The sequence below is a fragment of the Copadichromis virginalis genome, linkage group LG1 (assembly GCF_057382275.1).
Source record: "Copadichromis virginalis isolate Kocher_CV1m ecotype Utaka linkage group LG1, C_Virginalis_male_GT1.1, whole genome shotgun sequence".
NCBI classification, from domain to species: domain Eukaryota; kingdom Metazoa; phylum Chordata; class Actinopteri; order Cichliformes; family Cichlidae; genus Copadichromis; species Copadichromis virginalis.
The window spans coordinates 41,830,595-41,848,920 of record NC_140618.1 but is presented as its reverse complement, the minus strand read 5'-3'; the positions used below and the strand labels follow the sequence as shown (position 1 = coordinate 41,848,920).

General features: G+C 41.1%; 2 protein-coding genes across 2 annotated transcripts in view; one reads left to right on the top strand and one right to left on the bottom strand.

Moving 5' to 3' along the window:
- The window catches only part of chsy1 (chondroitin sulfate synthase 1), a 30,598-nt gene extending 18,366 nt beyond the window's left edge, over positions 1-12,232 (top strand). Inside the window, exon 3 of the mRNA XM_085463630.1 lies at positions 9,349-12,232. Within this exon, the coding sequence (XP_085319756.1) occupies positions 9,349-10,941 (1,593 nt within the window). The 3' untranslated portion in view covers positions 10,942-12,232. The remainder of the gene's footprint in view (positions 1-9,348) is intronic.
- Positions 12,233-16,661: 4,429 nt separating this feature from the next.
- lrrk1 (leucine-rich repeat kinase 1) overlaps positions 16,662-18,326 on the bottom strand; it is an 89,397-nt gene continuing 87,732 nt past the window's right edge. Inside the window, exon 38 of the mRNA XM_085463618.1 lies at positions 16,662-18,217. Coding sequence (XP_085319744.1) covers positions 18,040-18,217 — 178 coding nt within the window. The 3' untranslated portion in view covers positions 16,662-18,039. The remainder of the gene's footprint in view (positions 18,218-18,326) is intronic.

Genomic DNA, 18,326 nt, shown 5'->3' with positions numbered 1-18,326 from the left:
CCACAATCTTGCCCTAGCACAGTAAAAGACAACATTAGCAGTGGTATTGTAACTGATGAACAAATACAGGAAAATAAGTATGCTGCAGTGATTTTGACTCATCCTATCAGGGTTAGATTGAAGCTGTGAGGGAGTAGTGGGGAATGTCTTGGATTATTTTTCTGTTCTACATTTCGGTCCTATCAGAGCTCAGTAGTGATATATTCAATATAACACGAGCTCCATAGTTAGCTGGAACCAAAGTGATGGGAAAGATGCACACGTTATGTAGCACCAAAGCACAACAGCAGCTGCCTCAAGGAGCTTTATATTGTAAGGCAAAGACCCTCCAGCGTGTACACTGAGTCTATCTTTGAAAGTACACCAATATTTTGGCAGAAGATGAGCAATTCTGTAGTTCTGCTTTTGCTTGGAAGTGTGTTGTTGTGTAGTCCTCTCTCATAGTTTATCTACATGTAAAGTGCTGAATGTACTCTATACCTCCAAGATGGTTCTGTTTATTATTACAGTACAGAGAGTGCACCATGCACACACATCCTCAGAGATGGAGCTCTAGTGTTCATGTGTAATAAAGAAAAACAACATTAATGAATGCCATTATTGTCTGATCACGACTGTACTCAAAGATGTGTTACTGTTTAGTCAAGACTAAAGCAAATGAAGCACATTTATAGTAGGAATCAGCTTTTCAAGGTGACTGTGCACAACTGTGAGCAAGATCAGCTCACATAAAGTACAGCAAGCGTATGTGTTGTCAGAAATGCTTGGATTGTCTTATAATTGTGATAGTACCATTTGAGTGCAGGCTTACTTGTGGTTCCTACGATATTTAAAATTAGATTTGCGAGACAGACGCCCTCCACTTTTAAGATTGGCTTAAAACGTTACTATACTGCCACAGGTCTAGGCTCCTGGGGATTCCCATGATGCACTGGGTGTTTCTTCTTCACTCACTGTCTATTCATACACACGTTGCACTTAATCATTACTTATTATTTATCTCTGGCTGTCTTCAACATTGTGTCTTTTGTTCTGTCTTGCTCTTATCACCCCAATCAGTCATGGCCGTTGGCTGCCGCTCCCTGAGCCTGGATCTGCCAGAGGTTTCTTCAAAGGAAGCTTTTACTTCCCACTGTGTGAAATTTGGTTCAGCTTTTGTTATTATTTACTTTATGAAGTTAGTTTTTGTCATGGTCTTAACCCCTTAATCTTCTCTGTATTATCTTTCATACATACAGATAATGTTACATTATCAGTGTTTTTCCCTCCCTTGAAAAACCAAAACAACTTGCACAATATATTTTTAAGCGGGGGGGCAGATGTAGGAAATATGAATCTTGACTTTTATTTTTAATTTGTCACTACAGTTAAATAAACACTGCGTTTTCAAAAATTTTCTGACAAGTATTTGTTTCAGGCTTTAAAGGGTTAAGTCTCTATTTTTCACATAATAGCTCGTATCTCCCATCTCGCCTGGGTAGGCTGAACTGAAGAAGACATCTGGATAGTGGACTGAGGGAACAAAGAGCCTTTTCTGTTTTCTGTCACCCATCCAATCCTCAGATGACACACAAACGAAGGGGTCTGTTCAAATTTCACTTTAGGCCTCTTACTATGCTGGAGTAGTGTAGTCCGTGGCAGTGATAATGGTACTAATCAAGGCGATCCTAGTGTTGCAATGCACCACACAAAGGCTAAGTTACACCATTCTGCCCTTTCTGTGTAGTTGGATTAGTTTTTGAACGCCATCTTGTGCAAGTACAGAACATGGCATAATCGGGTTGGTTGGTTGTGGCTTAAATTAGACTTAAATTAGTTTATGTGAGCTGACTGGTAACAAAACTAATAACTCAGGGGAAAGTCCGTCTAAAGGGTAAGTTTTGTGCTGCCCGTGGCAGCAACAATGAGTTTTATGTTAAGGAACCAAGGATATGCTGTCCGCTTTCACTCTCTCTTAAGCATTAAGTCTTTCTTTATTATTTGGCTATTGGCATGGAAATGGGAAAGCCAGCTGCTAGCCGTAAAGTTTGGGGTTTTAAAGCACTTTATGAATGGGGACAGTGTGGAGGAGAGTCAGTTTGAGTCAGGTGACCGGTGGTTCACCGGACCAACGAGCTGGAGTCAGAAACTCCCATGTTTTGTCATCTGACCCTTTCAACCAATCACTAATAGAAGACCCTTGCAAGTCATCAAGATTTTAATATTAAAATAAAACAATAAAAAACTAACCGCTTAACTTAAGTTTCCTAAAAGAGAAGGCCACTATTTTTTTTTTTTTTTTTTTTTTTTTTTTTTTTTTTTTTTTTTAGTAGTTTCAAGATCGTGTTTCCCACAGGCGTTAGAATATAGTTCTTTCAGTAGTGGGGACGCATTGGGTCATCCTTTGCTTTTCTAGGAGGTTCTCATTTAGCCTTTTGTGTTGATGTTACAGAACTGTGGATCCATGAGCATGTGTGCGGACTCCCAGTCTTTGGTAAATTTAATAAAAAAATTAGGTACTTGTGACAATAAAGAACAGAGCAATAATCATCTGCCTCTTTAGTGAGTTCCTCATCTCATAGATTAGCTCCACTGTCCTAAACTGCAGCTAATAACGGTAGTCCTTCTTCTGCTCTGTAGCCTTGATGAGCTTAGCACAGAGACACATGATTTAATTCTCCACCTGCTGTGGGGTTTGGTTAGCGTGACCCTCTGGTTCAAAGCTGATCTCCAGGACAAAACAAAGACTACTGTCCCCAGTTTCAGTTCAGACCAAGTGAATTTGGTCTTCATTAGGCTACTTGACAAGAGACTGTCTGCTTAAGTAGCTGAAAGATATCAAGGGCTGCTGCAAGAGTGTCGCAATAGAAGACGAGTCATTAGCTGGTTAGCAGTGATACACGTTCTATTGTTATCTACTGGATCTGAATGTGTGATGGTGTTTGTGATAATATAGTAATAAGGTTACATTATAGCTACAAGTTTTTATGATACAAATTTAGGCAGTCACATTACCTAATGATGGTCGAAATGTCCTGATATGGTAGCTCTATGCCAGCATATCAGGATGTGTACAAACCTGTAAATACTGTCTCTTGAGGCAACTGTTGTTGTGATTTGGCACAATATAAATAAAAATGGGAATTGAAATACTGGAGTGTAGCGTAAAATTCCCAGTCCAAATTTTACATCAGTCCAGACCCAAAGAGTTGCTGTCGGTTTTCCTTTGTGCTGCCTTCAGCTCATGTAGAATTGTATTAGCGCATTGAAGGCTCAAGTGATGCAAGCAGACTATAACTTGAGTAGAGGAAACTGGTAATAATTCAGCTGCCTTTTTTAAGTGTCAGTTAATCAATTAAATGTTTTTGTTTTTTTTATTGTGGCTTGTGCAGTGATATCCAGCTGGCAATGCTGTAAACAAATTAGTCAGAGCATCAAAGACAGCCTTAATCTGTAACTGAACAACATAAAGACTTGATTGGTCCAGTTCAGCAACTATACCCAGTCTACCAATCTAAGCATTAAAGATCAAATGATGGTAAGAGATTCGTATGGTTGTGCTGCAGTGAACCAACATAAATGTGTCTGTACCTGTGATGCCCTATGGGCATCTCTCTCAAAGGAAAAACAGTATGCTGAATCATACTGCTGCTATGTGTTGGCAGAATACTTCAGGAAAGATAAACATTTGTCAGTATGTCTTTTTTTCCATTTAGAATGAGGTCTTTTCCTATTAGCAGTTTGTAGCTCCATTCATCACATTTTGGATCATGTTCTTACATATGGCATAGAAACTGAACGTGTAACAGTATTCCCTGAAAACCCGCCCTGGTCTGATCATTTCTTAATAACATTTGCACTTACAATAATGAATTACAAAGCAGTGGGTAATCCATTTCATTACAGTAGATGTCTCTCTGAAAGTGCTTTAGCTAACTTTAATTCATCCGCTGTTATCTTTCTTAATGTCCCACCACAGTGGATTCCTCTCCCACTCAGATCAGTTATCGTAATAGTATTACATCTGTACAGCCTAAGACTGGATACTGTGGCTTATCTGAAAACGAAGCCTCAACCAGTTTTATTTATATAGCGCCAAATCACAACAACAGTCGCCTCAAGGCGCTTTATAATGTAATATTCAAAAGATCTTCATTTCATCTTACTACATATATTTCTCTTTAGCACTGTAGACAGTCTGACAAGAAGTCAGAGCCCTGTTCAACCAAGCATTGCTTTAATCTTAACTAGTAATAACGTGTTTATTGTCTTTTCAAATTAAATTTTAACCAATAGAGAAAAAAGTATTCACAACCATCTCACAGAAGGTATCATTACATACAGCCACTTCTAATACCATTGACTCATTTCTCCAACTGATCTTTCTGAGTTAACTTCAGTAATTACTTATTTCAAAACCATCAACGTGTCTTTTAGACCCCATTCCTAAAAGGCTGCGCAAAGAAGTCCTTTCATTAATTAATGCTTAAACCAGCAGTTTAAATTCAGTTCAATTCAGTTTATACAGCGCAAAATCACAACAACAGTTACCTCAAGGTGCTTTATATTGTAAGGTAGACCCTACTATAATAGATACAGGGAAAAACCCAACAATCATATGACCCCCTACGAGCAAACGCTTTGTCGACAGTGGGAAGGAAACAAAGAAAGAAAGACCCAATGCATCATGGGAATCCCCCAGCAGCCTATGCCTATTGCATAACTGAGGATTTGGGATCACCTGGTCCAGCCCTAACTATATGCTTTAGCAAAAAGGAAAGTTTGAAGCCTAATCTTAAAAGTAGAGATGGTATCTGTCTGGCCAAGGTAATGCTGTCCAGACTAAGAATCTGGTTAGACACCATATTTCTAAGATTTTTAGGGCCGAGTACAATAACCTCAGTTGGATCTGAATTTAGAAGCAGAAAATTAGAGGTCAACCAGGTCTTCATATCTTTATGGATATATGAAGTTGTCATCTGCATAGCAGTGTAAATGTATGCTATGTCTTCTAATGATGCTGCCTAAGGGAAGCATGTATAATGTAAACAGAATTGGTCCTAGCACTGAACCCTGTGGAACTCCATAATTAACCTCAGTGTGTGAAGAGGACTCTCCATTTACATGCACAAACTGGAGTCTATTAGATAGATATGATACAAACCACTGCAGTGCAGTACCTGTAATACCTACAGCATGTTCTAATCGCTCTAATAGGATATTATGGTCGACAGTATCGAACGCTGCACTGAGGTCTAGCAGGACAAGCACAGAGATGAGTCCACTGTCAGAGGCCATAAGAAGATCATTTGTAACCTTCACTAAAGCTGTTTCTGTGCTGTGATGAGCTCTGAAACCTGACTGAAACTCTTCAATAAGCCTCTGCAGATGATCTGTTAGCTGTTTGACAACTACTCTTTCAAGGATGTTTGATATAAAGGAAGGTTGGAGATTGGCCTATAATTAGCTAAGACTGCTGGGTCTAGAGATGCTTTTTGAGTAAAGGTTTAACTACAGCCAGCTTGAAGGCCTGTGGTACATAGCCAATCATTAGAGATAGGTTGATCATATTTAAGATCGAAGCATTAATTAATGGCAGGACTTCTTTGAGCAGTTTTGTAGGAATGGGGTCTAAAAGACACGTTGATGGTTTGGAGGAAGTAATTATTGAAGTTAATTCAGAAAGATCAATTTGAGAAAAAGAGTAACTTAACATCAATGGTACTGGTTTAAACTTTATTTGTGAAGAAGTTCATGAAGTCATTACTAGTTAACGTTAAAGGGATTGTTGGTTCAAAAGACCTCTGTTTGTCAGCCTGGCTACAGTGCTGAAGAGAAACCTGGGGTTGTTCTTATTTTCTTCAATCAGTGATGAATAGTAAGATGTTCTGGCTTTGCAGAGGACTTTCTTATAAAGCAGCAAACTATTTCTCCAGGCTAAATGATGATCTTGTAAATTTGTGACACGCCATTTCCTCTCCAGCTTACAAGTTACTGCTTTAAGTTAATCGTTTAAGAGTTACTCCAAAGTACTTCTGATTTGAGGCTCTCTTTTTCACATTAGCTACAATTTCCAGACTCATGTAATGAATAGGTGAGATTATTAAGAAGATAATCGACCTCTGTTGGAATAGCGCTCAGGCTGCTGTTCTGCTCTGTGTTGGTGCTACAGTTTGCAGGTTCGGTGGCTAATCATCTAGTGTCTAAACGCAGTCACTGGAACACCACCTTCCATCACACATGTCAATACCAGAGCTATTGTGTTGCCGTCTTTGGTGCGGGAGGATTTTTTCCCCCGAGTTGAAAAATTTGTTTAGACAGATCAACCCTGCATACAAGAGAGCCAATTACAGCAGCATAATGCTGTCTCCAATTAGATTCGCAAAGTGCACTCTGAGGCAGGCACTGCTTATTGTCCTGCAGATTAAACCCAGCCGGAATGGCAAGCATACTGGCCCTCTGGCCTCACCGCCTGCTGTGAGCCTCAGGCCTCTTTTTTCCTTTGCTTGCAAGTCAAGCTGTAATGCATGAACCCTGTTGAGCTCATTGCAATCATGAACTGTCAGCTAAAAATTTCAGGTGAATCTTCAGACATGTTTTAGATTTGTGATATCTAGCACACTGCTGTTTAGAGGTGAGATTAAATATCCTTTTCTAAAAATAACTTGTAATAATTAAATTAAATCCATAAAAAATACTGTTTGGGTTACTGGGGGTGCACTGAAATCCAGTCATGAGACCTTTAAGGTGATAATTTAACCATTTAACCATCATCAATTCCTTCTTTGATTGGTTACACCATTGTCCAGTGGTATAATCCTAATATACTGCATAACATCATTATGATACCATATCATTCTCAAACTTGTGCTGTTTAGTTGTGTTTTACAGTGAATTTTCAGCTAAACAAGGATCTGGCTAGATTGTCTTGATTTCTAAATATCAAACCATAATAGCACAAGAAATACTGACGAACTGACCCTACTGCTGACCCTACTGCTGACCCTACTGCTGACCCTACACTGCTAACCCTAACAGGCCATGAAAGCCTATAATTGTTTGGGCTGTTTTGTTTGTTTTCTGCCCATATTTGTCTTGTGCATATTTGATGATATTAGATTTTTTTAGCTTTTATAACAGCGCTGGTAGCGCAGCAACCTTTCTTCCTTCATTCATTTCAAAGGTGCTCCACTCAACTCGGACACCCTGTTTTTAATAAGCAGTCTCTTTTTGCGCCCAGCCAAATATAGCGGACTGTTAATGTAGCACTTTTCTCCTTATGAAAATAAAAAAAAAATGATTGACTGACCAATGAGAATTCAGTTGGATTCGAGGGAAATATGGCCCCTGAGACTAAAGTCCTTATTTACATACCTAGAGTCAAACACAGACTTGCAGTGTCTGAGGATTCAGTAAAAAAGCACAAATCTTTGCTGCCTCATCCCAGGGTTGTGTCTAACATAATGGATTCAGTGTAAGAGATGAGACCTTGGAACAGCCGCTGTGTATGTAATGAGTAAGAACAGTCACTAGAACAGCTGGGCCTAAAATGAGGCATACAAGGTTTCAGCTTGCAGCAATTACTTGTGACTTCTTCTTGGCTTGGCGTTGCAAAAGAACTGTTTATGTTGATTAGCTAGACAGGATGTTGTGATGTTAATGACTGTGAAGAAATTGCAATAATGAGTTTTAAGTAAGAAGTGAGTTGGTGTTAATAATGGTGAAGCAATAGAGGGAGGGGCATGAAAACATTGCGGCTGTCAGCCAATGATTATCTGATCTTCCAACATCAGCGTCAACTAGACTCAAACTTACAATCCCAAGTTGCAAAAATGCTGTGCAAAAATTAAAATATATTTTTAAAAAAGTTAAAACATTTTTTTACTCACTCTACACCCACCAAAATATACAAAGATGTAGTGCAACTTGTCAGGATGCTCAAAGTTTTTAAAGCACATCAATATGACTGATTTTGTGAGACGAGGGCCATTCTCACAGGTACGCAGAGAGAAAGCTGGTTTTCTCATGTCATGCCTCCCTCATATGAATATCATTTGTGGATTGGTTGGCCTGTGTCTGCCCATAGTCCTGATCTCACCTCTAAAGTAGCTCTTTTTTTTTTTTAACTGGCTAATGTATGTTTTATCAGTTAGTGTGGTGTTTGATCGAGTAGCTTAGTGGGTAAATTGCTGACCTTTTACCGCTGCTGTGCTGAAGGTTGTGGGTTCAAGTACAGCAATGGATACTTTTCTGTTTCACAAAACAAAAATACCACTTTTATTCCTCACTTTAGTAAAGCTTGCTCTAAACCTGTCTCTATAGAACTCATCTGATACACCAAGAAGAGACTTGGTGCTGCTATTAAATTCATAATAACCTTTTTTGAACGTTTAAACATTAAGTAAAGCAACATGTACTTTTACCATATGTGCACAGATTCTGCTTTCAGATGTGCATAGTCATCTCAAAAGGCTGATTCATGCTAGTTAAAACCATGCTAAGTTGTGGCTATTATGCCATTGTGCTATGGCCAGCAACATGCCTGTTAGTACATACATTCAGCAAAATAATAATATGTCAACATAAAGTACTGATATCAGTTAACAAGGGTGTTGATCCCAACTTTTTTGGAATTGGGGTTATACTTTGCAATCACAGGTCAAATAAATATCAAATCTGATCTGTAATCAGAAATCCTGTCAGACAAATCTGCTGCAAGTCTTTTCAGTTTCTACTTGTTGCTGCACATGCGTTCACATGGTTAAACATTTAAAGGTTGAAGATGTCTCCTTTCCACTTTACTTCCAATTATGAAGAAGTTCCAGCGTGTTTTGATGGGCTGGTTTCCCTCTTGGGTGCACTGAAATGTAGGTTAAAGTAAACAGAAAGTCAGACCCTTGCCCTTCCTGTGATCATATTTAGCTGTAGGTTTCATTTTGCTCTGACTGCTCCTGTCCAGTTTTCAGTATAGCCTGTCCAGAGTTGTCTTCTCAAAATAGACTTACAGACTGCAGCCGTTCTGATACTACCTTCATTGCAAGACAGCATCACAAGCGCCGCCTTCTTTAACGGCTCAAAAACAGCGACTCCAGTATTTACACTGTGAAGCTCGTGCCATTCGAGGAGCCGGAGGTTTCTAAAGCAGGCCTAAAAAATATTCTAACACTCGTATTTTCACCAGTGTGCAGTATACTCCTTAACACATGGAGATCTCATCAGCAAAATACTATACAATAACTGCCAGTGTTCAAAGTAAGCACTTAAATAGAAATAAACACATGTATATTGGCTATTCAGATATTAGCATTATCATGAGTTTATTTAATCAGTGCCAACTGGTTTTAAAGCAATGATGTCCTGTCTCCACAGATGCAGCAGCTCTTCTATGAGAATTATGAACCAAACAAGAAAGGCTACATACGAGATCTCCACAACAGCAAGATTCATCGAGCCATCACACTTCACCCCAACAAGAACCCTCCCTACCAGTATCGCCTTCACAGCTACATGCTCAGCCGCAAGATCGCAGACTTGCGCCACCACACCATTCAGCTGCACAGGGAGATTGTCCAGATGGGGCGCTACGGAGCATTCGAGCCTGACCGAGAGGACCTCCAGCTCGGCATGCCCCCTTCGTTCATGCGCTTCCACCCCCATCAACGAGAGGAAGTTCTGGAGTGGGAGTTTCTGACGGGAAAGTACCTGTTCTCGTCGTCTGACAGTCAGCCACCCCGCCGTGGCATGGATTCCTCTCAAAGGCAGGCCCTGGATGACATCATCATGCAAGTGATGGAGATGATCAACGCCAATGCCAAAACACGTGGTCGTGTTATTGATTTCAAAGAAATTCAGTATGGCTACAGGAGGGTCAATCCCTTGTACGGGGCAGAATATGTTCTGGATCTGCTGCTGTTGTACAAGAAGCACAAGGGAAAGACCATGACAGTTCCTGTAAGGAGGCACGCCTACCTGCAGCAGACCTTTAGTAAGATCCAATTCAGAGAGGAGGAGGAGATGGATGCCCGAGGTCTGGCCAGCCACATCAACAAGGAATCAGACTCCCTCTCATTTCTGTCCAACTCGCTCAAGATGCTGGTGCCCTTCAAGCTGGCTACCTCAGGTCAGGATCAGAGGGAGCCCAAGGAAAAGAAGGTTAACATCCTGGTACCTCTGTCAGGCCGCTATGACATCTTTGTGCGCTTCATGGCTAACTTTGAACGAGTATGTCTGATCCCCAACCAAAATGTTAAACTACTGATCCTGCTCTTTAGCACAGATAACAATACTGAGCGGGTGAAGCAGGTGGAACTTATGAGGGAGTATCACATGAAGTATCCTCGAGCAGAGATGGAGATAAAGCCTGTCCCCGGTTCCTTCTCCAGGGCGTTGGCTCTGGAAGTTGGTTCTTTACACTTCTCTAATGATTCCCTGCTTTTCTACTGTGATGTGGATCTGCTTTTCTCCAGTGAATTCCTCAAAAGATGTCGGACTAACGCTGTCCTGGGGGAGCAGACGTACTTCCCCATCATCTTCAGTCAGTATGACCCTAAAGTAGTATATGCTGGGAAGGTCCCCAGCAACAACCACTACGTCTTCACCTCTAAAACAGGCCTGTGGAGGAACTACGGATTTGGGATTGTCTGTGTATACAAGAGAGACCTGGTTCGAGCTGGAGGCTTCGACACTTCCATACAGGGCTGGGGATTAGAGGATGTAGATCTTTATAATAAATTCGTCCAGTCAGGGATCAAGTTGTTTAGAAGCACAGACACAGGAATAGTTCACGTTCATCATCTAGTCACATGTGACCCCCACCTGGATGTGAAGCAATACAAGATGTGCCTGGGCTCCAGAGCTTCCTCGCATGGCTCCACCCAGCAGTTGGCTGAGCTCTGGCTTGAGAAGAACAACCACGGCTTCAGGAGGCTGGCCAGCAACAATGGGTCAGTTAGGACAGCGTAAGAAGTGCTGGGTTGTCATTAATTGAACTCACTTTCCCTTCTTAGTAGTAGTTTCACTGCTTAATTTATTTTTTAATGAAATTAAATAATTCACATTGATATATTTTTAAAATATCTTTCTTTTTTTAAAGAAACATCCTAATGAGCAGCTCCCAGAAGTAGTCCGGGCAGTCTGTTCTCTTTCCTGATTATTGCCGGGGCTCCTTTTGCGCATACGTTACCTGTCAGGCTACTAGTTAATTTGGTTATTAATGTTCGCCTCAGTAAAGTCTTTCAATGTTATATGTGGCGTGTGTGTTCAAAGCAGACTGGTGTCCCTGTCCTCTCAGACCAGCAGGGCTCAGAACTACATTCAGTTGCTGGTTGTGTGTGTTTACAAATGAATGAAACTCCAATCAGAGCTCAGTGACTGCCAGGGCCACTTCTTTGGAAAGCAAATTTAGGTGGTTTTCTTTTACATTTACTCTTATGGTTTTGGTGATATGACTTAACACTGTTTGTTTCTTTTTTATATATATATATATTTTGTATTGTTAATTTCTGTAGACCCAACTGCTGAATCTGCAATTCATTATTTTCTATCTAATTTATTGAATTTGCAGGCTCCATTTTCTACAATCTGCTGAAATGTGTATGTGGGACAGTTGTACAGCCCTGTCAGTTGTGGTGTAGTTTTCTTTTCCTTAAGCTCTCTCACCAAAGAGTTTGCACAGTCTGCTTTTACATTTCATGGTGTGTGTGTGTGTGTGTGTGTGTGTGTGTGTGTGTGTGTGTGTGTGTGTGTGTGTGTGTGTGTGTGTGTGTGTGTGTGTGTGTGTGTGTGTGTGTGTGTGTGTGTGTGTGTGTGTGTGTGTGGTGTTTTGCAGGCATGAACATGAAGCTAGCTCCATAGTGGAGGATACACAAATATCACAGATCTTCTAAATGGGTGCAAATCTGGCTTCCACTTCAAGCTTGATTAGCAGCAGCACTTTGATTGCTCGCATATGGTTTTCTCTTTTTTCCAAATCAATTCCTCTTATGTTGACATGAGAGGCGTGTCATTCCTGAGTTTTACAGGTTTGATGGTAAATCATTTCCTCTTTTCATGCCTCTGCCTGTGAACTTCCACTGTAGGGCTCTGTTGGCTTTATGCTCTTGTTGCAGCATTACAACATGATTTATAACACTGATCACACAAGCAGTTACTGTGCTGTCATCATGGTTTGATTTTCTTTAAAAAAAATGTTTTATTGCTTTCTAAATGGACATGGTTTTCTATTTAAAAAGAAATAAAATTGGGGGAGAGTAAATGCATTGTGTCATATTTTTCTGTCTCAAGCAACAATCCCTCATGCTTATAGTTTCCCTGTACCAGCTCACGTACTCTGTGTGTCACACCACACATTCTTCTCTTCCTCCCTTCTGGTTTATGTGTTGTAGAGTCTTCATCTTATATAATAAAGCTCTTTGAACAGGCATGTAATTAAATGTAAAAAAAAAAACAAGACATAACAACCACGGATTATCAGAAACTGAGGATGTGAGGCCTGTTGTTAATCCATCTTTTGAGGCGTTCCTGCCCTGGCATTGATTACTAGTCCATAAAAAGAATCATTTCACAACAGGCTCAAACTTCAAAGTCGTAGTAATTTAGATTGTGTGAGCAATAACATGTCAGCAACAAGTGGGAAGGAGTTTCATTTACTGGTAGTTCAGTAACCTCTTCCTGGACTTTTCAACGACACTGAGCAGTAATGTAAAGCTTTCCTAACATAAGGCTCTATCTTATCATTCATTAAAATGAATACAATCTTTTCTGGCTGTAAATAGAATAGAAAAGCACTGAACATCACAATGATATATGGGAATATAACAGTAAATACTAAATATTAAACATTATTGTGCAGCACATAAGATCAACAGAACACAGTGTGCTTTGAGGTAGGAGCCAAAAAGGGTGTAGTTTGTGGGTGTGATCACCCGTGTGTACACCTGTGAGCATGGACGCGCTTGTTTTTTTAAAAGGTTCCTTCATGTAATGATCTGCTAGAGGGTGTGGGGGGGCCACAGCCCCGTCCTCCAGGGCATGAAGCAGGTATGGAGGAGATCAAGACTCCAGACATCCAGAGGCCCCCAGAACACAAGAGACCAAGGAAGACCAACAGAGGGGCAGCCGCACCACTGTCCCAGAAAGAGCTGAGGAGAGTCCCAGATGAGGGCTCACTCAGCAGCCGCGGAGCAGAAGCCAGGGGGAGTTGCAGTGACGTGCCCGTGAGCTCCGCCGGCCGCCAGCTGTGCCTGAGTGACCGAGCCCCAGGCCGAGAGGCCGGGGGCACCCCACCCCCGAAGTGGCCCGAGCGAGCCCCAGGCTCCAGGCCCCGATAAGCGGCCGCCAAGGAGTGAGCCGGTGTGTACCTGGACGCCCATCCCCGGACACAAAGAACCACCAACGCACCGACACCTGAGGGAGTCCGCCACTGGCAGGGGAAGTGGTGACTAAGGCAATTTTCACCAGGAAATAAAGTGCTTGTATTACTTCCTTCTTCTAGCTCAAAATTACTCGCCACGTGGCAAGGACCCGTCATGGTCACACTGCGAGTGGGGGATTTGGACTTTCAACTTAACCTCTTTAAAGCACGGAGAGAGGCTGAAACTGCTTCTCTAGTGAGTCTGGTAAGGGAAAGAGATGAGTTTGGGTAGGAGGTGCCAAATTCCACCAACCCCGCCTCCCTCCATTGTGATAACCATCTCCAGAAAGTGGATGTTGCTGCATTGCAACAGCATTTTGCAGATTACTCTATTTCTCTTACCATACAGAAGTGCCTGGAGGCGACTGCTCGTGAGTTGGCACAACATAAATAAAACTGAATTGAATATGCCACTGTTGAAATGTGCACATACATACAAGGAAGACAGAACCTTAGCTCAAACAAGAACAGGAAACATTTCTACTTGTAAAACTGTAACATTTGGTCTCGTATTAAAAAGAGGAGCCTAATGCTGCACATTGGGAAATCAGGGAATATCATTTTTGATTAGACAATGGTTTAAGTTACTGTTCAAATGATGGCTTTTTGTTTCACTTCATACATTTTGTTCTCCAGAAGAAAGAGTATACAACATGACAACACTGTAGCCACAAATACCTCAGAGGATGAGGAAGTAACAACTCTAAATTATCATATTTTTTCACTTCCTGCCGTTTGACTTGGTGAATGGCTTCCTGTGAGAGAAGACTTAGAGAATTGTTACACTATTTTAGGCAAATGTCTTGTCATCAGTTGGCTCATGAGGATTCTGAGAAACCAGAATTTATTAAATTAATTGAATCTCCAAGTCTGTGTATATATTTAACATCCCTTTAATTATGAGTTTTATTGTTGTCAAAATAAAACAAAAGGCACCAAATCTTTAGAATGACACTATCAACCAAAGTTTTGTTTGCTTTATATCTTAACAAAAAGCAATACTTGTCTTTACTACCCTCTTCTGTCTAAAAAAAAAAACTAAGGATGTACAACTACAAACCTTTAACTATGAATTCGTAGGGCAGGCGTAATATACAGTACTGTGAAAAACTGTTATAAAGAACGCTTTCAGAAATATAAATGCTTGTTTATTGAACCCAAATGTATTCTGCAGCAGGACAACAACCCCAAACACGCAGCCACAGTCATTAAGAACAAGTACTGGAAGTGATGCTCTGGCCCCCACAGAGCCCTGATCCCAGCATCATTGAGTGTGTCTGGGATTACATGAAGAGACAGAAGGATGTGAGGAAGCCTGCATCCACAGATCTGTGGTTAACAACCGACCAGCCGAGTTCCTTCAAAAACTCTGCAAGTGTACCTAGAAGAATTGATGCTGTTTTGAAGGCAAAGGGTGGTCACACCAAATACTGACTAGATTTAGATTTCTCTTTTGTTCCTTCACTTCATTTTGTTGATTGGTGAAAATAAATGATAAACACTTCCATTTTTCAAAGCATTCTTTGTTTATAGCATTTTTTCCTCACCTGCCTAAAACCTTTGCACAGTACAGTAGGTTCTTGCCCATGGATACTATACGTATGTAAATCTAGATGGCCAGCAGTGGCAAGAATTAGTCTTGTGAGGAACTCAGAGGCTTTGAGACCATGGCTGCTCTCGGCATTTTGCCTAAAATGAGAGCACCCAAGGAGTATGAGTTATTCATGAGGTTGAGAGGTACCGGCCAGATATAATCAGGCTCACCTCAACGCACGACTTGGATTCTGAAACCAGTCTCCTGTCTCAGTCTGGAGTTGCTTGGCGAGAGGTAGCGGGCGTCCTAGTATCCCCTCAGCTTGCTGCCTGCACATTGGGGTTTCTCCCGGTGAACGAGAGGGTTTGTTACCTGCTCCTTCAGGTCAGTGAACGGGTCCTGATTGTCCTCTGTGCCTATACGCCCCCAGCCTTCTTGGGGTCCCTGGGTGGGGTGTGTGAGGGTGCTCCACCTGGGGACTCTGTTGTCCTACTGGAAGACTTCAACACTCATCTGGGCAGTGACAGTGAGACCACGAGGGAGTTTCTTACTTAGTTTCTAAAAATAAAATTGTTACTAGGCTAAAATATAACACTAAAACATTTGGAGGTGTAATGACAGCCCTTTTTAGCTGTGAAATCTTGTTTCAAGCTCTCCAGTAACAACTGACACACTCAGACTTCTGTTGTATACAGATTAAAACACGAGGAGTATGGTGGCACAGTGGTTAGCACTGTTGTGTCAGAGCAAGAAAGTCCTGAGCTAGAATCCAGCATCGGGGCGAGACCTAAGGGTCACATGTGGTGTAACACACACGATCAATAGTGCAAGCCATACATAAGCTAAGATTAGAAAAAAGAAAAGGGGGGAAAAACATGCGTCAAACATCTATTTCACAAGCAACTATTTACAGTCACCAGGGTCTCCAAGGCCAAAAATAAACAGAAATCCCACTCTTCCTGGAAATAAAAGAAATCCTTACACTCTAGAGCAAAACCATCCATCCATCCAAAAGCAAGTCTCGTTCCCGGTGGGCTCCGCCAGAGTGAAACCAAGAAAGAAAAATACCAGATGGTATCATGTCCCCATACTTTACAATTCCATCAATTTTAACAAAATCCTCAAGACCATTCACTGAAATGCAGCCCCAACTATCAGTCTCCATTGTGTTTCACAGATGGCTGCAGACACTCATTACCTCTCTTTTGATGGTGAGTTAGACCAAAAATTTCAAATTGCTTGATATGAACTGTTGCTACTTTAAGCCTAGCCACTTCCTGTTTGCTTTTCTCCCAGTTCCTTACCCTTATCAGCTTCTTCACACCTACTCTTCCACTGAGAGCTTTTCTGAAGAGCCTTCAGAAATAGCTCAAGGGCTGGATTTTCTTTTATCCTATTTCTTGAGAACATGACTTCCATATACTGGAATACTGGATACTGCTAATATGCTGTAAATTGTTTTTTGGACCTGTCACTTCTTTTGTCCCGGTGTCCTCAGTTTAAGGTCGCATTGCACGCCATAATGAGCCGAGGTTTATAACAGCCAGGTAATATGCTTTACACATCACTTTGTTGTGCAAAATACTATTTTACTTCTGTCAAAGTCATCCAGACCTGCAGCCTTTCGCTCCTCGAGCTTTCACAGCTCACTCCTCAGCTGAAGTGTTGAAAGCAACAGTATGGTGGGGGAGAGTACACACTCTAACACTCGGCCTTTGTAAATAAATGGTAACTTAATAACTAATTATTCTGTTATTTATTTGTTGACAATAAAATGAAAAAAGAATGAATTATGTACAGCTGATAAGATAACAATTACATTCTGATGAGATAAGAACATTTTTTGTATTAAGGCAATTAAAAAGAAAAAAAGCACAACAAGCATCTGTTGTCTGCATAATGTGAGGCTGGTCACACAACATAAGAAACATTATTAAAATATGACCCCAGAACATTACATATACATGCAGTGTGCAGGTAAAACGTTTACAGTGAACATATTTTAATCAGAACACAAATACTTTCCTGAACCTATGAGTGAACAAACTTAAATAATTACAAATACCACCCTCCCAAATGGTACATGAATGTGAGGACTTTCTTGGCCTTTCACACTGGAACATTTGCTCTTTACCTCTAATATTGCCATGACCATTGCTAGAGTACACCTTGTGCTTATCTCTGAAATACTAATAGTTTTGGCAAAACAACAGTATTTGTCATCCTGGGAAAGAAAGTCGGTCCTGTGAGTCTCTTGTGCAACTGAGTGTAATTTGAACCCTGTGAAGGCCAGTAACAACAAAAGCTGCTACTTATTAGGGCGGTGAACTGTTGAACATGCTGAATCCTTTCTGGTGTTTTACAGATCACAATAGAGAAGCAGCGAGGACCACAGAGCTTCATTTACACAAAATGTTTTATGTGTAAGAATCCGATAAAACATTTTCATGGTGAAGACTGAGAAACTTGCATAATAATGTTGCACATTCGCGGATGTTAGTTTGCTGTTTACAGTTTGAGCTGCAGCTTGCATCCAGGTTCACATGGCACCGTTTAAAACAAAACTGAAGAAATTTAGCAAATATAGACTTAAACTAGAACAGCCAGCAACACATTTACGACTTGCTGTCTGCTTACAGCAACACAGAGTTGGAACAACAGCACTATCTTAAATCACTTAATTTAAATAATCGGTGTCTGTTGTTTCAGAGTCTCCCAGCACTGTGTCACCTCCAGAACGTATACTGAGCTTTAGGAAGACTTAAACAGGCTAAGAAACAATGATGGGGTAAAGTCAGCATCAAACACCTCACAACATACTCAACCACATCTTGAACTGAATCACACCCATCAACCAAAGTTTATTCTGTGATTCAGCTTCATGGTTTTTATATTTTCGCAGAATTTTTCTGGTTTAAAGTTATGATTGTACTGAAGTGGTGTCCAGCTTCAAGATCATCCCTCATTGGAGACCCGGTTTGCCTCACAGGTTGCCCTGATGTCAGTGCTCCACAACCCCCAACTCTGAACACTGGCAGTCTGTCAGGGTGCATTCCCCTTGGCTCAGCTGCCATACAGAGATTGGATTATGCACCTTGCTGTTGCAACAAAACGACTACTTTCTTTTCCTCATGTTGGTCTCCAAGTGGCCCAGCTTCTCATAGGACTGGTAGAAGACTTCCAGCTCCGAGCAGCCCCAGGCCCTCCAGACACACAGGCACCACTCCATGTTTTCCTTCTGAAAACCACATACGACTGTGTCCTTCGCCACTAGCGCTGCTTCCCTCAGGATTCTGAAAGAGAGAGAAGAGGAAGTGACACAGTGTACAGTATGTGGGAAGGGAGATAAAGTCATTTATTTGACCTCCTACTGAACTTTAAGTGTTCATATTCAGATTCAAG